Genomic DNA, 18,973 nt, shown 5'->3' on the forward strand with positions numbered 1-18,973 from the left:
AGAGAGAGAAAGGAGAGCCCGCAGTCTGTGAGGGAGAGAAAGGAGAGCACGCATGTCTGCGAGGGAGGGAAAGGAGAGCGCGCGTGCCTGCGAGGGAGAGAAAGGAGAGCGCGCATGTCTGCGACGGAGAGAAAGGAGAGCGCACGTGTCTGCGACGGAAAGGAGAGCGCGCGTGTCTGCGAGGGAGAGAAAGGAGAGCGCCCGTGTCTGCGAGGGAAAGGAGAGCGCGCGTGTCTGCGAGGGAGAGCGCCCGTGTCTGCGAGGGAGAAAAAGGAGGGCACGCGTGTCTGCGAGGGAGAGAAAGGAGAGCGCGCGTGTCTGCGAGGGAGAGAAAGGAGAGCGCGCGTGTCTGCGAGGGAGAGAAAGGAGAGCGCACGTGCCTGCGAGGGTAGAAAGGAGAGTGCACAGTCTGAAAGGGAGAGAAAGGAGAGCGCTCATGTCTTTGAGAGAGAGAAAGGAGAGGCCGCAGTATGTGAGGGAGAGAAAGGAGAGCACGCATGTCTGCGAGGGAGAGAAAGGAGAGCGCGCGTATCTGCGAGGGAGAGAAAGGAGAGCGCGCGTGCCTGCGAGGGAGAGAAAGGAGAGCGCGCGTGTCTGCGACGGAGAGAAAGGAGAGCGCACGTGTCTGCGAGGGAAAGGAGAGCGCGCGTGTCTGCGAGGGAGAGAAAGGAGAGCGCCCGTGTCTGCGAGGGAGAGAAAGGAGAGCGCGCATATCTGCGAGGGAGAGAAAGGAGAGCGCGCGTGCCTGCGAGGGAGAGAAAGGAGAGCGCGCGTATCTGCGAGGGAGAGAAAGGAGAGCGCGCGTGCCTGCGAGGGAGAGAAAGGAGAGCGCGCGTGTCTGCGAGGGAGAGAAAGGAGAGCGCGCGTATCTGCGAGGGAGAGAAAGGAGAGCGCGTGTGCCTTCGAGGGAGAGAAAGGAGAGCACGCGTGTCTGCGACGGAGAGAAAGGAGAGCGCACGTGTCTGCGAGGGAAAGGAGAGCGCGCGTGTCTGCGAGGGAGAGAAAGGAGAGCGCGCGTGTCTGCGAGGGAGAGAAAGGAGAGCGCGCGTGTCTGCGAGGGAGAGAAAGGAGAGCGCGCGTGTCTGCGAGGGAGAGAAAGGAGAGCGCGCGTGTCTGCGAGGGAGAGAAAGGAGAGCGCGCGTGTCTGCGAGGGAGAGAAAGGATAGCCCGCAGTCTGTGAGGGAGAGAAAGGAGAGCACGCATGTCTGCGAGGGAGAGAAAGGAGATCGCGCGTATCTGCGAGGGAGAGAAAGGAGAGCGCGCGTGCCTGCGAGGGAGAGAAGGAGAGCGCGCGTGTCTGCGACGGAGAGAAAGGAGAGCGCACGTGTCTGCGAGGGAAAGGAGAGCGCGCGTGTCTGCGAGGGAGAGAAAGGAGAGCGCCCGTGTCTGCGAGGGAGAGAAAGGAGAGCGCGCATATCTGCGAGGGAGAGAAAGGAGAGCGCGCGTGTGTGCGACGGAGAGAAAGGAGAGCGCACGTGTCTGCGAGGGAAAGGAGAGCGCGCGTGTCTGCGAGGGAGGGAAAGGAGAGCGCCCGTGTCTGCGAGGGAGAGAAAGGAGAGCGCGCATATCTGCGAGGGAGAGAAAGGAGAGCGCGCGTGCCTGCGAGGGAGAGAAAGGAGAGCGCGCGTGCGTGCGACGGAGAGAAAGGAGAGCGCACGTGTCTGCGACGGAAAGGAGAGCGCGCGTGTCTGCGAGGGAGAGAAAGGAGAGCGCGCGTGTCTGCGAGGGAGAGAAAGGAGAGCGCCCGTGTCTGCGAGGGAGAGAAAGGAGAGCGCCCGTGTCTGCGAGGGAGAGAAAGGAGGGCACGCGTGTCTGCGAGGGAGAGAAAGGAGAGCGCGCGTGTCTGCGAGGGAGAGAAAGGAGAGCGACCGTGTCTGCGAGGGAGAGAAAGGAGAGCGCCCGTGTCTGCGAGGGAGAGAAAGGAGATCGCGCGTATCTGCGAGGGAGAGAAAGGAGAGCGCGCGTGCCTGCGAGGGAGAGAAAGGAGAGCGCGCGTGTCTGCGACGGAGAGAAAGGAGAGCGCACGTGTCTGCGAGGGAAAGGAGAGCGCGCGTGTCTGCGAGGGAGAGAAAGGATAGCCCGCAGTCTGTGAGGGAGAGAAAGGAGAGCACGCATGTCTGCGAGGGAGAGAAAGGAGATCGCGCGTATCTGCGAGGGAGAGAAAGGAGAGCGCGCGTGCCTGCGAGGGAGAGAAAGGAGAGCGCGCGTGTCTGCGACGGAGAGAAAGGAGAGCGCACGTGTCTGCGAGGGAAAGGAGAGCGCGCGTGTCTGCGAGGGAGAGAAAGGAGAGCGCCCGTGTCTGCGAGGGAGAGAAAGGAGAGCGCGCATATCTGCGAGGGAGAGAAAGGAGAGCGCGCGTGCCTGCGACGGAGAGAAAGGAGAGCGCACGTGTCTGCGAGGGAAAGGAGAGCGCGCGTGTCTGCGAGGGAGGGAAAGGAGAGCGCCCGTGTCTGCGAGGGAGAGAAAGGAGAGCGCGCATATCTGCGAGGGAGAGAAAGGAGAGCGCGCGTGCCTGCGAGGGAGAGAAAGGAGAGCGCGCGTGTGTGCGACGGAGAGAAAGGAGAGCGCACGTGTCTGCGACGGAAAGGAGAGCGCGCGTGTCTGCGAGGGAGAGAAAGGAGAGCGCGCGTGTCTGCGAGGGAGAGAAAGGAGAGCGCCAGTGTCTGCGAGGGAGAGAAAGGAGAGCGCCCGTGTCTGCGAGGGAGAGAAAGGAGGGCACGCGTGTCTGCGAGGGAGAGAAAGGAGAGCGCGCGTGTCTGCGAGGGAGAGAAAGGAGAGCGACCGTGTCTGCGAGGGAGAGAAAGGAGAGCGCCCGTGTCTGCGAGGGAGAGAAAGGAGAGCGCACGTGTCTGCGAGGGAGAAAGGCTAGCACACATGCCGGAGAGGGAGAAAGGAGAGCACGCAGTCTGAGAGGGAGAGAAAGGAGAGCACAGAGTCGGAGAGGGAGAGAAAGGAGAGCGCGCGTGTCTGCGAGGGAGAGAAAGGAGAGCGCACGTGTCTGCGAGGGAGAGAAAGGGGAGCACACGTGTCTGCGAGGGAGAAAGGAGAGCACACATGCCGGAGAGGGAGAAAGGAAAGGGCAAGTGTCTGTGAGGGAGAAAGGAGAGCACGCAGTCTGAGAGGGAGAGAAAGGAGAGCGTGCAGTCGGAGAGGGAGAGAAAGGAGAGCGCGCAGTCTGAGGGGGAGAGAAAGGAGAGCGCGCAGTCTGAGGGGGAGAGAGTGGAGAGCGTGCAGTCTGAGGGGGAGAGAAAGGAGAGCGCTCAGTCTGAGAGGGAGAGAAAGGAGAGCGCGTAGTCTGAGAGGGAGAGAAAGGAGAGCGCTCATGTCTTTGAGAGAGAGAAAGGAGAGCCCGCAGTCTGTGAGGGAGAGAAAGGAGAGCACGCATGTCTGCGAGGGAGAGAAAGGAGAGTGCGCATTCCTGCGAGGGAGAGAAAGGAGAGCGCGCGTGCCTGCGAGGGAGAGAAAGGAGACCGCGCGTGTCTGCAAGGGAGAGAAAGGAGGGCACGCGTGTCTGCGAGGGAGAAAGGAGAGCACACATGCCGGAGAGGGAGAAAGGAAAGGGCAAGTGTCTGCGAGGGAGAAAGGAGAGCACGCAGTCTGAGAGGGAGAGAAAGGAGAGCGCACGTGTCTGCGAGGGAGAGAAAGGAGAGCGCACGTGTCTGCGAGGGAGAAAGGAGAGCACACATGCCGGAGAGGGAGAAAGGAAAGCGCAAGTGTCTGTGAGGGAGAAAGGAGAGCACGCAGTCTGAGAGGGAGAGAAAGGAGAGCGCGCAGTCTGAGAGGGAGAGAAAGGAGCGCGCACAGTCTGAGTGGGAGAGAAAGGAGAGCGCTCAGTCTGAGAGGGAGAGAAAGGAGAGCGCGTAGTCTGAGAGGGAGAGAAAGGAGAGCGCACAGTCTGAGAGGGAGAGAAAGGAGAGCCCGCATGTCTGCGAGGGAGAGAAAGGAGAGCGCGCATGTCTGCGAGGGAGAGAAAGGAGAACGCACAGTCTGAGAGGGAGAGAAAGGTGAGTGCTCATGTCTTTGAGAGAGAGAAAGGAGAGCCCGCAGTCTGTGAGGGAGAGAATGGAGAGTGTGCATATCTGCGAGGGAGAGAAAGGAGAGCGCGCATGCCTGCGAGGGAGAGAAAGGAGAGCGCGCGTGTCTGCGAGGGAGAGAAAGGAGAGCGCACGTGTCTGCGAGGGAGAGAAAGGAGAGCGCACGTGTCTGCGAGGGAGAGAAAGGAGAACGCACGTGTCTGCGAGGGAGAGAAAGGAGAACGCACGTGTCTGCGAGGGAGAGAAAGGAGAACGCACGTGTCTGCGAGTGAGAGAAAGGAGAGCGCACGTATCTGCGAGGGAGAGAAAGGAGAGCGCACGTGTCTGCGAGGGAGAAAGGAGAGCACACATGCCGGAGAGGGAGAAAGGAAAGGGCAAGTGTCTGTGAGGGAGAAAGGAGAGCACGCAGTCTGAGAGGGAGAGAAAGGAGAGCGCGCAGTCTGAGAGGGAGAGAAAGGAGAGCACGCAGTCTGAGAGGGAGAGAAAGGAGCGCGCGCTGTCTGAGAGGGAGAAATGAGAGCGCGCGTGTCTGAGGGGGAAAGGAGAGCGCGCGTGTCTGAGAGGGAGAGAAAGGAGCGCGCGCTGTCTGAGAGGGAGAAATGAGAGCGCGCGTGTCTGAGAGGGAAAGGAGAGCGCGCGTGTCTGAGAGGGAGAGAAAGGAGAGCGTGCAGTCTGAGAGGGAGAGAAAGGAGAGCGCACAGTCTGAGGGGGAGAGAAAGGAGAGCGCGTAGTCTGAGAGGGAGAGAAAGGAGAGCGCACAGTCTGAGAGGGAGAGAAAGGAGAGCGCTCATGTCTTTGAGAGAGAGAAAGGAGAGCCCGCAGTCTGTGAGGGAGAGAAAGGAGAGCGCGCGTGCCTGCGAGGGAGAGGAAGGAGAGCGCGCGTGCCTGCGAGGGAGAGAAAGGAGAGCGCACGTGTCTGCGAGGGAAAGGAGAGCGCACGTGTCTGCGAGGAAAAGGAGAGCGCACGTGTCTGCAAGGGAGAGAAAGGAGAGCGCACGTGTCTGCGAGGGAGAGAATGGAGGGCACGCGTGTCTGCGAGGGAGAGAAAGGAGGGCACGCGTGTCTGCGAGGGAAAGGAGAGCGCACGTGTCTGCGAGGGAGAGAAAGGAGCGCGCACGTATCTGCGAGGGAGAGAAAGGAGAGCGCACGTGTCTGCGAGGGAGAGAAAGGAGAGCGCAAGTGTCTGCGAGGGAGAAAGGAGAGCACGCAGTCTGAGGGGGAGAGAAAGGAGAGCACGCAGTCGGAGAGGGAGAGAAAGGAGAGCACGCAGTCTGAGAGGGAGAGAAAGGAGAGCGCGCAGTCTGAGAGGGAGAGAAAGGAGAGCACACATGCCGGAGAGGGAGAAAGGAAAGGGCAAGTGTCTGTGAGGGAGAAAGGAGAGCACGCAGTCTGAGAGGGAGAGAAAGGAGAGCACGCAGTCTGAGAGGGAGAGAAAGGAGAGCGCGCAGTCTGAGAGGGAGAGAAAGGAGAGCACACATGCCGGAGAGGGAGAAAGGAAAGGGCAAGTGTCTGTGAGGGAGAAAGGAGAGCGCGCGTGTCTGCGAGCGAGAGAAAGGAGAGCACACATGTCTGCGAGGGAGAGAAAGGAGAGCGCACGTATCTTCGAGGGAGAGAAAGGAGAGCGCGCGTGTCTGCAAGGGAGAGAAAGGAGAGCGCACGTGTCTGCGAGGGAGAGAAAGGAGGGCACGCGTGTCTGCGAGGGAGAGAAAGGAGGGCACGCGTGTCTGCGAGGGAAAGAAGAGCGCACGTGTCTGCGAGGGAGAGAAAGGAGAGCGCAAGTGTCTGCGAGGGAGAAAGGAGAGCACGCAGTCTGAGGGGGAGAGAAAGGAGAGCACACATGCCGGAGAGGGAGAAAGGAAAGGGCAAGTGTCTGTGAGGGAGAGAAAGGAGAGTGCGCGTGTCTGCGAGGGAGAGAAAGGAGAGCGCACGTGTCTGCGAGGGAGAGAAAGGAGGGCACGCGTGTCTGTGAGGGAGAGAAAGGAGAGTGCGCGTGTCTGCGAGGGAGAGAAAGGAGAGCGCGCGTGTCTGCGAGGGAGAGAAAGGAGAGCGCACGTGTCTGCGAGGGAGAGAAAGGAGAGCGCACGTATCTTCGAGGGAGAGAAAGGAGAGCGCACGTGTCTGCGAGGGAGAGAAAGGAGAGCGCGCAGTCTGAGGGGGAGAGAGGAGAGAGCGCAGTCTGAGAGGGAGAGAAAGGAGAGCGCGCAGTCTGAGAGGGAGAGAAAGGAGAGCGTGCAGTCTGAGAGGGAGAGAAAGGAGATCGCGCAGTCTGAGAGGGAGAGAAGGAGATCGCGCAGTCTGAGAGGGAGAGAAAGAGAGCACGCAGGCTGAGAGTGAGAGAAAGGACAGCGCGCAGTCTGAGAGGGAGAGAAAGGAGAGCACGTAGTCTGAGAGGGAGAGAAAGGAGAGCGCGTAGTCTGAGAGGGAGAGAAAGGAGAGCGCTCATGTCTTTGAGAGGAAGGAGAGCCCGCAGTCTGTGAGGGAGAGAAAGGAGAGCACGCATGTCTGCGAGGGAGAGAAAGGAGAGTGCGCATATCTGCGAGGGAGAGAAAGGAGAGTGCGCATGTCTGCGAGGGAGAGAAAGGAGAGCGTGCATGTTTGAGGGGAGAGCAGGAATGGGGGGTGGGGGAAGGCAATAGGTAACCGGGGGTTTTAACTCTTCCACATAAGAATGTTTCTCAGGGGTTCTGTAAGTACTGGGAACATTTCAGAAACAGTGGTATAATTTGGTATGATCGCACCTGGGATACTGTGTGCATTTCTTCTCTCAAGAGGATGGTAATCTTTGAAATTCTCTACTCACGGGCTGTGGAAGTTCAAATCGTTGAGTAGGTTCAAGATAGAAAACATCGATTTCTGGGTACATATGACATCAAAGGATATGGGGATGGTGCAGAAAGATGGTGTTGAGGTTGATGATCAACATGATCTAATTGAATGATGGAGCAGACTAGACGGCTGAATGGCCGACTCCTATGCCTGTGAGAAAATATCTAATTTGACGATGCTGTGGGAATAACTTTTAGGTTGAGGTATGAAATACTTCATGAAACATTAAAAGGAAAATACCCAGTTTAATTGCAGCAACACATTCTTGCTTCTATACTCGAAACCTCTCGCAATGAAGGCCAACAAACCATTAGTCTTCTTTACCACCTGCTGCACCTGCATGCTTACCTTCAGCACAAGGACACCTAGATCCCGCTGCTCACTCCCCTCTCCCAATTTACAACCATTCAGGTAGTAATCTGCCTTTCTGTTTTTGCTTCCAAAGTGAATAATCTCACACGTATCCAAATTATACTGCATCTGCCATTGATTTGCCCACTCACCCAACCTGTCCAGATCATGCTGTAGGATCCCTGCGTCCTCGTCACAATTCCCTCCCCCCCCCCACCTAACTTGGTATCATCTGCAAACTTTGAGATGTTGCATTTTGTTCCCTCAGCCAAATCATTAATATATATTGTGAACAACTGGAATCCCAGCACCGATCTCTGTCCAGGACATCCCTGGCATGCCGCAATTCCATGGTGAGTGATTGCAGAATTCACCGGTTTTGGTTATATCTGGGTTTTCTCACAGAAAAAGCTAGCTTGGGAGTAGCCTTGAAGCAGGTTTTTAAGACTGGAGCTGCAACAACTAGAAAACAAGCAGAGAAAAGCTGCCAGGAACTGCAGACCACTATGCAATAAGTGAAGCCCATGCTTGAGCTGCGGTGTCCACGACTTGGTGATGCTTAAAAAGAATTGGAGGACTGCCTGGTTGAATGTAAGTGGAGGGACTCCAATAAATTTCCTTGCCCAGAATAACAGAAACACCAGTGAGAATCAAAGTGAATTCCTATGAGCTATGGCACACCTTTGTTTCGGTCCCAAGTGGAGGAATCCTCAAAATTCTTTAATGTTTACGAAAACTTTTGGTTGGAATTAAAAGCAGGAATTAAAATCTGCTGAGATTTTCAGGTAGAAAATCTAAATGTTCACATATATAGCGTTAACTTGATTGTTAAAATTCTTGTACAGTAAATGTTTTTGTTGAAACTGTGTAATTTTGTGGGATATTTCTTTCAATTAATAACTGGGAGTTCAAATTTCCTTTGAAATGTTAATGGTTTCTCTTGAGATCATAAAACATGTTTGATGCTTAGACATATTGTAACCTATCTAGAACCTTTTCAAATACCTTTGAAAATCTAAATATATATGTTCCTGATTTGCTAAATAAGTTATTTCTTCAAGGAATTTTCATAATTGATGAAGTATAATCTATTGATTCGAAATCCACGTTTAAAACACCCTGAAGACTATGGCCCGACGTCGAAATAGTGTTTGCCGTTCAAGCAGACAATGGAATTTTGCACCAAGATTGGGGCCGACGGCGGTCTGCCATGCTCTGACCCCTCCAAACTGCCACCATTGTGACACGCGCCGTTCCAATGGCGTTGGCGTGTCATCTGCCTGCCTGCCCTCGATGAGCCGAGTTCCCGACGACGTGGGTCACGTGTGGTCCCAACCATGCAGGAACCTGGCGTGACGGCTGCATTAGGTTACACACACTGCCACCGTCATGTTGTACGGCATGACCACTGCAGGTTGTCAGCCGTGCGCCTGCGTGGCCCGGGACCTGGCCACTCTCCGATCATTTTCTGCGCGATGCGCGGGCGTTTCACTCCATGGTGGTGCTAGCCCCTCACCGGAATCTGTGAGGGGTTCGCGCCGATTTGCCATTTGTGAACCACCAAGGGTCCCAGCCGGCAACGGCATTTAGCCGCAGGAACGGAAAATCCAGTCCAATGTTCTTCAGATAAACAAAAGAAGAAAGTTCATGTATTTTCTTTCCAAATGTCAGGTTAACTGATCTATGATTCCTGGCGTTTTGTTTTTACAATGAGTTATATACCTGTTTATCACATTTTCAGCATGTGGTGATCATAATACACGCCAATTTCATTGAAAAATTAGAACGCTCAATAGGAAACTTGAAATTTAAACTCTCTTTCTTGGGGGCGGAGGAGTGGCGGGGGACATGACTTCACTAGCCACATATTTGGATTTGGGCGCAAGCACAAGTCAATGACTTTTCTTGATTACAACACTCCCCAGATGCTGTGCCTCATTTAAATCCCACAATAACGTTTTTTTTTAATCCACCAATAATTGACCATAATGAGGAACAAATTTTATTTTGTCGTCTGGTACAGACACAAAGCTCATCTTCAAGCATCTAGATTTCTCCAACATTCCTGTCTTTTTTCTCTTCAGCATAAATGCCTGGTCAAGGATGGAAAATACATGGGGAGACGATGAATATAAATGACTCATACTTGCAGAATAGTTACCAGGGTACATTTCGGACCCACAAAGCAGCATGGACGGAATCATCGCGCTCCTGAAAGAGTTTGGTGCCTTCTCGGGCTACAAACTCAATATGAGCAAAAGCGAGATATTCCCGGTACACCCACAAGTAGGGGGGGGGGGGGGGGGGGGGGCGTACCACTGGGCGGCGATGGCTGAGCATGTAAGTGGATGGATCAAAGAGCCGAGTGGGTGCACGCGGAAGAGACCTCCTGCAGGGGGACCTCACTCCGGGCCCTCGCCACAGTGGCACTCCCATCCCCACCCAAACAACACTCCAGCAGCCTGGTGGTAATAGCCACCCTCCAATCCTGGAACCAACTACGGCAGCAATTTGGCCTGACCAAAATGTCAGGTAAAGCTCCCATCTGCAACAACCATAGGTTCACGCCAGCGCTGACTGACGCCACCTTCAAAAGGTGGGGACAGGACAGAGGGACACTGACAGTCAGGGACCTATACACGGACGGCAGGATCGCAACACTGGGCGAACTGACAGAGAAATTCCAGCTAGCCAGGGGGAACGAGCTAAGGTGCCTGCAATTAAAAAACTTCCTACGAAAGGAGACAAGGACATACCCACAACCACCACGACAGACACTACTGGAAGAGTTACTAGACGCAAGCATACTAGACAAAGGAAACTGTACACGACCGACTGGTAGAAGGGGCTGACACCGTACTGGACACAACAAGAAGGAAGTGGGAGGAGGACCTGGGGATCGAAATAGGGTGGGGACTCTGGAGCGAAGCACTGCATAGGGTCAACTCCACCTCCACGTGCGCAAGGCTCAGCCTGACGCAACTAAAAGTGGTACATAGAGCCCACTTAACAAGAACCCGTATGAGTAGGTTCTTCCCAGAGGTGGAGGACAGATGTGAACGGTGCCAAAGAGGCCTGGCCAACCACGCCCACATGTTCTGGTCTTGCGCCAGACTTCTGGAGTACTGGACAGCCTTCTTCGAGGCTATGTCCAAAGTGGTGGGGGTGAGGGTGGAGCCATGCCCGATAGTGGCGGTCTTCGGGGTTTCAGACCAGCCAGATCTATTCCTGGGGAGGGCGGACGCCCTTGCCTTTGCCTCCCTGATTGCCTGCCGTAGAATCCTGTTCGGCTGGCGGTCAGCAGCACCACCCAAAGCTGCTGACTGGCTGTCCGACCTCTCGGAATCTCTCCAAATGGAGAAAATCAAATTCGCCATCCGAGGGTCAGACGACGGCTTCCACAGAACGTGGGAGCCGTTCACCCAATTGTTCCGGGACCTGTTCGTGGCCAACAACCAAGCAGAAGAGCAGCCAGGTAGCCAAGAAATGGGAAAGTAGCCAAAGCATGAGAGAGAGAGAGAGAGAGAGAGAGAGAGAGATAGAACGGGAGAGAGGGGGAGGGGGGGAAGGAGACAGCTAAATCTAAGAGGAAGGAAAGGCGAACCACAGGGCTGATGGTTGGGGGGGGGTCAGAGGGGAGAGACAGGAAACAATAGAGGAGAGCCAGGGAAGGGGAGGGGGTGGCAGGGAAACGTTAACAAACTTAGCATCCACAGGAACAGAGAAAATGGGGAAGACGGGAGGGCCGCAGAAGCGGAAGCGCGCACGAAACGACAACGTCAGCGAAATCCGTCCGGAAGAAGCAAGGGACAACCACGAACGGATGCCTACATATGTGTGCAAATAACTTTGCCAAGGGTACAGAGCTGCCGCCGCTGAGTGGGGGCACAATACAGTCCGCTGACTTCGCGGGGAAAACTAACACTTCAGCAGTAGCAGCGTCCCATGGGGGTTGGGGGGTGAGTGCCCCGATGGGAGGGGGTGGGAGGATTGAGGCGCGTGGGGTAACATCTAGTGGATTGCTGATGTATATTCTCTTTATGAACTAGGTTAATGTTCACTAAGTTGCTGCGTTAAGATTATTACTATTTAATATGGAATATTTTGCAAACCCTTAAATTAATTAAAAAAACAGCAGCAGCAAGCGGGGGGGGGGGGGGGGAGGGGGGAGAGACGACGATTTATTTTCCTTTTTGTAAGGGGCGCATGCTCTATCCTGTTTTGAATTTAGTGTTCATTTGCTAAACTGTTTATTGTTTAGAAGGTTAAGTTGTTCTGTTCTGTTGGCATGTTGCCCTTCGTTCTTTGTATTATTTTCCTTTTTGGAGGGTTTTGTAAACTTATTGAAAACTCTGAATAAATACATTTTTTTAAAAAAGAATAGTTACCAGAGAATTGGGTTTCAAACATGGAAAAGATTATGGTGTTATATTAGTTCTGAAGAATGAATTTAGAGTAAGAACACATGGATAATACTGTTGCTATTGATATGGTAAGTTTGTCCAAAAATAAATCCGTGAAGAACAAAAGAAAGTAAACATGTTATTCCATTAGATGCCAGGACATTCTATGTATAAATGCCTGAAATCACAACAATATGTTCCCGGATAGAACAGCAAGCTAAAATAGAATTTTAGATTATGTTTAGATTGAATGTACTTTCCTCGAATAAGAAAAACAGGGATGCATCAAATTGTGTACTTAAAATGAGGGTTCATAAGTGAAAATGTTCATCTTTTGATTCAGGTACATAATACAGTAAAAACATCAAACCAAAAGCCAATTATGGTACTGAAGTGAGATTTTAAATCTTTCTTCAAAGTTTAGTTATGCCCAGTTACATCGTGAATATACTGGGGCTACTATCAGGCGCAATTTAATTTAGCATAGTTCCATCCTTCACGACAAGTATACAAACATTAGAACTAAAAAATGAAGAAAGCCGTTATACGAACATGTGCAGGCATTCAGATACTGGAGATACATGTTCCTAGGTAATGACTTTAAATGTTACCTTGTTCTGTTGCAATTTCTTTGCTGTATCTTTTTCAGATCCAAGTTTTGACTTTTTAATAGATGTAAAGCTGTATTCAATATCACCATCCACAAATGTGTAAGGGTCATTAAGTTCCCCAGGGCCTTCGCCATGCTGCTGCATAAGTCTAGTTGGATCCAGGTAATTAATTTCCTGGATGTGTATCTGTATCCTTTCTTCTGAAACCTTGAATCGTTTATGGGGTTGTGCTAGAAGTCTAAAAATGAAAAAAAAAAATTACAGAAAATGCGAAAAATGAACAAGTCAGTCAACATCAGAAAGAATAGGGACTTAGCAAATAGGCTGAAAAGGCAATTAGGAGGCTCAAGAGGAAATATAAAATGCAAATATCAAGAACTTTTATTGTACAGCATGTTTTGCATACTAGAACTCAAGGTGATTCCCAGAAGCATAATAAAACAAAATAGGTCAGTCACACACTGAGATTTTGGATATGAGAATCAAAAGTCTGGCCAAAGAGATAGGTTTATGGATACTTTCAAGGCAGAAAATGAAGTAGAGCGTGGAGAGGGGGTGGGTGTTGGAATTCCAGACCTTAGGGCCGGGAAGGCAGAGGGTACAAACACTAATGATGGTGCAATTAAAATTGGGTACGCTCAAGAGGCCAGAATTAGTGGGCACAGGTTATTTCAGAGGGTTGTGGGGATTAAATAAATAGGGATGCGACAAAGCCAAGGAGGGATTTGAAAACAAGGATGAGAATTTTAAAGTCAAGACATCACTTGACTGGGAGCCAATGTAAGTCAGCAAACACAGGAATGTTAGAGCAATGATACTTGATGCAAATTTGAACATGGGCTGCAGAGCTTTAGGTGACTTCAAGATTATGGAAAATAGAATGTGGAAGAGCAGTGAAACAGTCAAGTGTAGAGATTTTTTAAAAAATGAATGAGGGTTTCACCAGATGATGAACTGGACGCAGAAAAGTTGGGCGATGTTAGAGGTTGAAATAGGCACATTTAGTGATGGCTCTGTGTGATCAGTAGCACACCCAGGGATCAAATGTAACATTCAAGCTTGCAGCACACTGGTTTAGTCCTAAATTCCTGCCAGGGTGGGATAGAGGCAGTAAGCTAGAGGAAGGAACTTGGAGGAGAAACCAAAAACACTGACTCCAAAATAATGGCTTCAGTCTTCCCGATATTATAATTGGGGAGATTTCCGCTCATCTATTACTGGATTTCAGATAAGCAATCTAATAATTTAGCAACAGCAAAGGTGGTGGTGAGGCTAACTTGGTTCCAACACCGTACATGTGAAAACTAAGGCAGGGATTTCGGATGATGTCACCAAGGGGCAGCATGCGAAGGCACGGGCAGAGACCAAGGGTAGATAATTTGTTCCCCGTGTCTGCATGGGTTTCACCCCCACAACCCAAAGATGTGTAGGCTAGGTGGATTGGCCACGTTAAATTGCACCTTAATTGGAAAAAAATAATTGGGTACTCAAAATTTATTCTTAAAAAAAGGACAGATAATTTGAGAGTAGAGCTAATGGTGCAGGAGTGGGAAGAGACGCCTTTGCAGATGATACTCAGATCCGAATTAGATGGCGGAGACTGATGGTGCCATCAGTCCTACCCACTTTCAGTCAAAGACTAGACAGATCTAGTAGATTGAGGAAAAATTTACCATAGTCCCAGTCACATAGGACATCATTTGTTATTTTGATAAGAAACATTTTGGACTGTGGCAGGTCAAAAACTTAATTGGGAAGAATTCTGGGAAAAATGGGGATGGATATGCGAAGTGACAAACATTCAAGGACTTGGGAGAGGAAAAGATGATTGAAGATGGGACATTAGCTTGTAAGGACAGCTGGGTCAAGGGTTGATCTTTTGAGGCGGGGGGGGGGGGGGTAAATGACAGTAGATTTGAAAGGACACAAGGACAACACCTGATGAAAGTGTGACAATAACAAATAGCATTGGCTGAAGTGATAGGAAGTTGAGTGGTCAGCATTTTAGTGGGAATAAAGTCGAGGCAGCAGAAGGCCAGGTTCATGGATAAAATGAGCTCGGAGAAGACATCAGGAAAGACTGGAAAAAAAAACTAGAGGATGCAAGTTCAGGTCTCCGGCTGGGGACATCCTTATAAAATGTTTGGTGGGCTCGGGAAGGGAGGAAAGTGAAAAAGGTAGCAACTGGATAGTCTCAATCACTGCGACAAAAGTGCTCTCAGCTACCTTGCACTTATGGAAGGGATAGTTGTGTGATTTAAGATGGTTTGCAGTAGAAAAAGGTTATCAAACAATATAAAACAGCCAAGCATCTTATAGAAATGTAAGTAAAGGGAAAATTTTAAAAATAGATAGGGCTACAGCAGGGAAGCTGAATAGACTTTGCTTCAGTTTTCAAAGAAAAGAAAATGAAAATATTAGAACTCAAAGTGGAATATTACAACAGTTAAGATAAAGATAAGCCAAACTTGGAGAATATAGAGACGGATTGCAAAGATTCATAAGAGTCAAAGAAACTAAAAAGATAGAAAAAGTATGTGCGTCAATGTAAACATTCAACAGAAAAGGGAAAGTTTAATTTTGAAAAAGTATAGCATCAATTCATTCATGATCACAGTAATTATCTCTCTGACTACTTATACTATTAGTTCTACCTAAATTACAGACTAATTAATTGTAGATGGAAGAGGTTATCCTAGAACACTTTGGGTGGAGATGAACTGGAGGATGAGTCCAATGGTGATGTAACTGGCAATTAACGTCAAAAGCTGAACTAATAATCCAGAGGCCGAGAGTTGAAAGTTCAGCTTTGAAAAGGCCTGGCTTCAATAAAGTTATGAAGCTTCAGATTGTCACAAACAAAACAATTGGTTTACTACTGTCCTTGAGAGGCTGGCACGGTGGCAGAGTGGTTAGCACTGCTGCCTACGATACTGAGGACCCGGGTTAGATCCTGGCCCTGGGTCACTGACTGTGTGGAGTTTGCATACATAATAACAATAATAATCTTTATTATTGTCACAAGTAGGCTTACATTAACACTGCAATGAAGGTACTGTGAAAATCCCCTAGCCGCCACACTCCGGCGCCTGTTCGAGTACACTGAGGGAGAATTCAGAATGTCCAATTCACCTAACAAGCACGTCATTCAGGACTTGTAAGGTTAAGGGGGGGGTTGTTGGGTTACGGGTATAGGGTCGATACGTGGGTTTGAGTAGGGTGATCATTGCTCGGCACAACATCGAGGGCCGAAGGGCCTGTTCTGTGCTGTACTGTTCTATGTTCTATAAACCGGAGAAAAATAATAGGGTACTCTAAATTTAGAAAAAAAAATACTGCTCTCAAGAAGGACAGGTGTAACAAACTGACCAAGGGGAGACATCATGGAACTATGCATTATTACAAATTCTTAATCACCACCAAAATAAATAAATGCTTAGCCCTGCCAGTGATGCCCACAGCCCAAGAATGAATATCTTCATGTCAATAATGAGCACAAAATACTAAACGCTGAAATGGTGGTCGTGGCAGTGTATTCCAGCTCTAGCATGATGCTCAGTGCTGGATAAAGGTTTGTTCCTGGCTTCAAATATCATGCTGTGGGTAGGCAAGAAATAGGCAACTTTCCTTGTTGAGAGGTGGGGAGAGGTGGCAAATCAGTTCCCTTCCAGTTCTTTTTCCATGGGTCACCCACACAAAGATACAAATGATGCTCAAATAATGTACCATTTTACAAAATCTTCCATAGCAACCTGATCCCTTTGCTACTCTACTCCATGGGTGAATACACATTCCCATTTCTTCAGAAATTCACTTGCACTTAATGTGCAAGCAGTCACTCTCCTTTTATATTTTTGCCTCCATTTGTTACTAAGTTTCTACTTTATTTTCGTCTGCTTCACATTTTCTACACAAGGGCTACACTATTCTACACTATTCCAATCTCCTCTCATTAATCTTCTATGTTGCTATCCCATAAAAGGTCAATTCTGCTTCTCTACTCAATTTCTCTCATTCTCTGGATTCTTAGAATTCCACAGAAATTCATGGTATTTTCCCAGCAAAACAACATTTGAAAAACAAAGGAAAACCATAACATAATCTGCTTCAAATGCTTATTAAAAGGCAGCCTAAAAACTCTATCTCAAGTTACCGGACAATCAAATCTGCATCCTGTGAAAAGTTTGCTGAAATAGTTATGAGAATGTGGTAAATGTTTACTCATTGATGATGACTGTTCAAATCTGTATTTTCAAGTGTTTCTCATCAGAGTTGTTTACTAAGAAAAAAAGGTCTGCTGTGCAATACAATTAAAGCTAAATTTTAAGATTTTTCTGTGTTGGGGGGGGGCAAAAACATAGGTACTGTTGGTACAATGTCAAAACTACTAAATTAATTAGGACAGAATCTGGAGAACTTTACCTTTGTTATTGTATGTGGTGTTGTTACAAAGCATTTCCTTTCAACTGTCAATTTGGATTCAGTAAGATAGTTGAGAAATTGGACGCTTCTACTGCTTTTCAATATACAAATTAATATGCAACATTAAAAAAATGATTTGCAACATATCCCAAACTCCCATTTACCATTTTATCTAAATTGCTCATTGTTTTATTCACCAGCCTTTGTTCCGATTTAGCTAATGTAAAACATGTGTTTTTGGACTACAGCGTGTTTTGTTTAAATTTCAAATGTTTTAAACCTGTGAACTCCTATATTATAATGGATTCTTTCCAAGTTCAAATCTGGTTTCAATGGATTACCTGAAAATCTCAGATGCAATGAGGGTACAAGCCAAATAAAGAGTTAAATAGAAGCGGTTTTCCACAAATATTACCGTCTTAGTGCTGAACCATCTAGATTATCAATTTTGTTGTCACATCTGTCACAGTGCAGTTCTGGTGGCCTGAATTCTCCTTCTACATGGGTTGGAGTCTTGTAACACTGCCATGAGATTTTGTCCGATGACTCCAAATTTTGTGCAGTGATACCATTGTATAGAGTCGTCTCGCTCACCTCCGGCACGGGCGGTAGTCTTTGTGATAAAAGTCCAGTCTTATCATCAAGGCTGGGGATTGCCTGAAGTTCTAGACCATTACTGTACAGCAACGGATTAATGGGCACAGGAGCTCCTTCCAAACCTTCTGCCTCTGGACCTCTTGGTTGAGGGCTGAGAGTTGGCGGAAGAGGAGAGATGGGAGAATGTGGAGAATCCATAGGATTCAAATTTAGTGGCTTGCTCTGGTTTCCTGGAGGTCCAGATGCTGGCTTGCCATACTTCCGGCTGCTGTGCATGTCTAAGGAGACATCAATACCAACCAATCCAAGCTTCTGCCCGGTGGGATCTTGTTCCATGCAAAGCTCATCAGTTAATGAGGGTCGATGATGAAATGGAGTCATAGGTCGTTTCTGCTGCTTATCTCCCTTTTCCTGCTTCTCATTTGTTTTGTGCTTAGAAGAGGCAGACGATGGCAAGGAAGAAGCGGAAGGGAGCCCAGTATTAAAACCAGGCTGGGAGATGGATGGAGGGCGGTTTGTGCCCGTTGCACTTCGTTGTTTTAGAAGTTTTTGCCTGAAAAATAACAATATTCAGAGGCTATTATTCAACAATAATGGAATTTTCAATGCATAATTTCAAAAGTGACCCCAAGCAGCACATGTCAGAATCAAGAGGACAATAATGATGGTAAACCGTGTATGAAGTTTAACATCTTTTTGCAGTATTAAGAGCGCACATTTACAATTTACAGCATTCAGCCTAACCTATTTATTCAAACTGAAAACAGAAGATGCTGTAAAAACTTAGCAGGTCTGACAGCATCCGAGGAGAGAAACAGTTAATTTTTTAAGTCGTATACTGGAAGAAAAGTCATATGGACTCGAAACACAGACTCAGCAAAGAAAATAGGAAGACGGGGAGGCCATTCGAGCCTGCTCTGCCATTCATTATGGCTGATCATCCAACTCAGTAGCCTAATGCCACTTTTTTCCCCCCATATCCTTTGATCCCCATCACCCCAAGTGCTGTATCTGACTGCTTCTTAAAAACATGCAATATTTTGGCCTCAAATATTTCCTGAGGTAACAAATTCCACAGGCCGACTACTCTCTGGGTGAAGAAATGTCTCCTCATCTGTGTCCTAAATGGTTTATCCCGTATCCTCAGACTGTGACCCTGGTTCTGTACACACCCACCATTGGGAACATCCTTCCTGCATCTGCCCTGTCAGAATTTTATAGGTTTCTACAAGAACCCCCTCATTTTCATTCTGGCAGCATCTGTGGAGAGAGAAACAGAGCTAACGTTTTGAGTCAATATGACTTCTTCCAGTAATACGACTCAAAATGTTAATGGTTTCTCTCTCCACAGATGCTGTCAGACCTGTTCAGTTATTCCAGCATTTTTTATTTTTATTTTTATTTTTTTTTTAAAAGATCCCCGGAATCCACAGTACTTTGCTTCTAATTATTTGAACTCCATACAGTAATAATACCAAAAAGTAACTGCAAAAACATTTTTTTTTGTAAATCTGCATCAGTCAGCAGTGCAAAGTGGCATAAGATGAAAACTGATTAGAACTAACAGCATGCACTGCAAAACACACCTTTTTACTGAACATGCAAAATGTTTGTGCCTTTTCTTTCTATGTTAGACGGTTACATTACTTAACACTCTACACTCTGTGTACCAAGTCCAGTCTCCACCATCATATCAGCAGTAACTCAGTTGATAGCACTCGTCTCTGTG

General features: G+C 49.0%; 1 protein-coding gene across 1 annotated transcript in view; it reads right to left on the reverse strand.

Annotated features, from left to right (window-relative positions):
- Positions 1–18,973, reverse strand: part of LOC119962803 (mediator of RNA polymerase II transcription subunit 13-like) — a 311,329-nt gene that overhangs the window by 65,910 nt on the left and 226,446 nt on the right. The window contains exons 10-11 of the mRNA XM_038790899.1: positions 17,063–17,797; positions 12,226–12,463 (exon numbers count right to left, since the gene is read on the reverse strand). Coding sequence (XP_038646827.1) covers positions 12,226–12,463; positions 17,063–17,797 — 973 coding nt within the window. The remainder of the gene's footprint in view (positions 1–12,225; positions 12,464–17,062; positions 17,798–18,973) is intronic.

This window comes from Scyliorhinus canicula, chromosome 1, assembly GCF_902713615.1.
Source record: "Scyliorhinus canicula chromosome 1, sScyCan1.1, whole genome shotgun sequence".
In the NCBI taxonomy this organism is placed as follows: domain Eukaryota; kingdom Metazoa; phylum Chordata; class Chondrichthyes; order Carcharhiniformes; family Scyliorhinidae; genus Scyliorhinus; species Scyliorhinus canicula.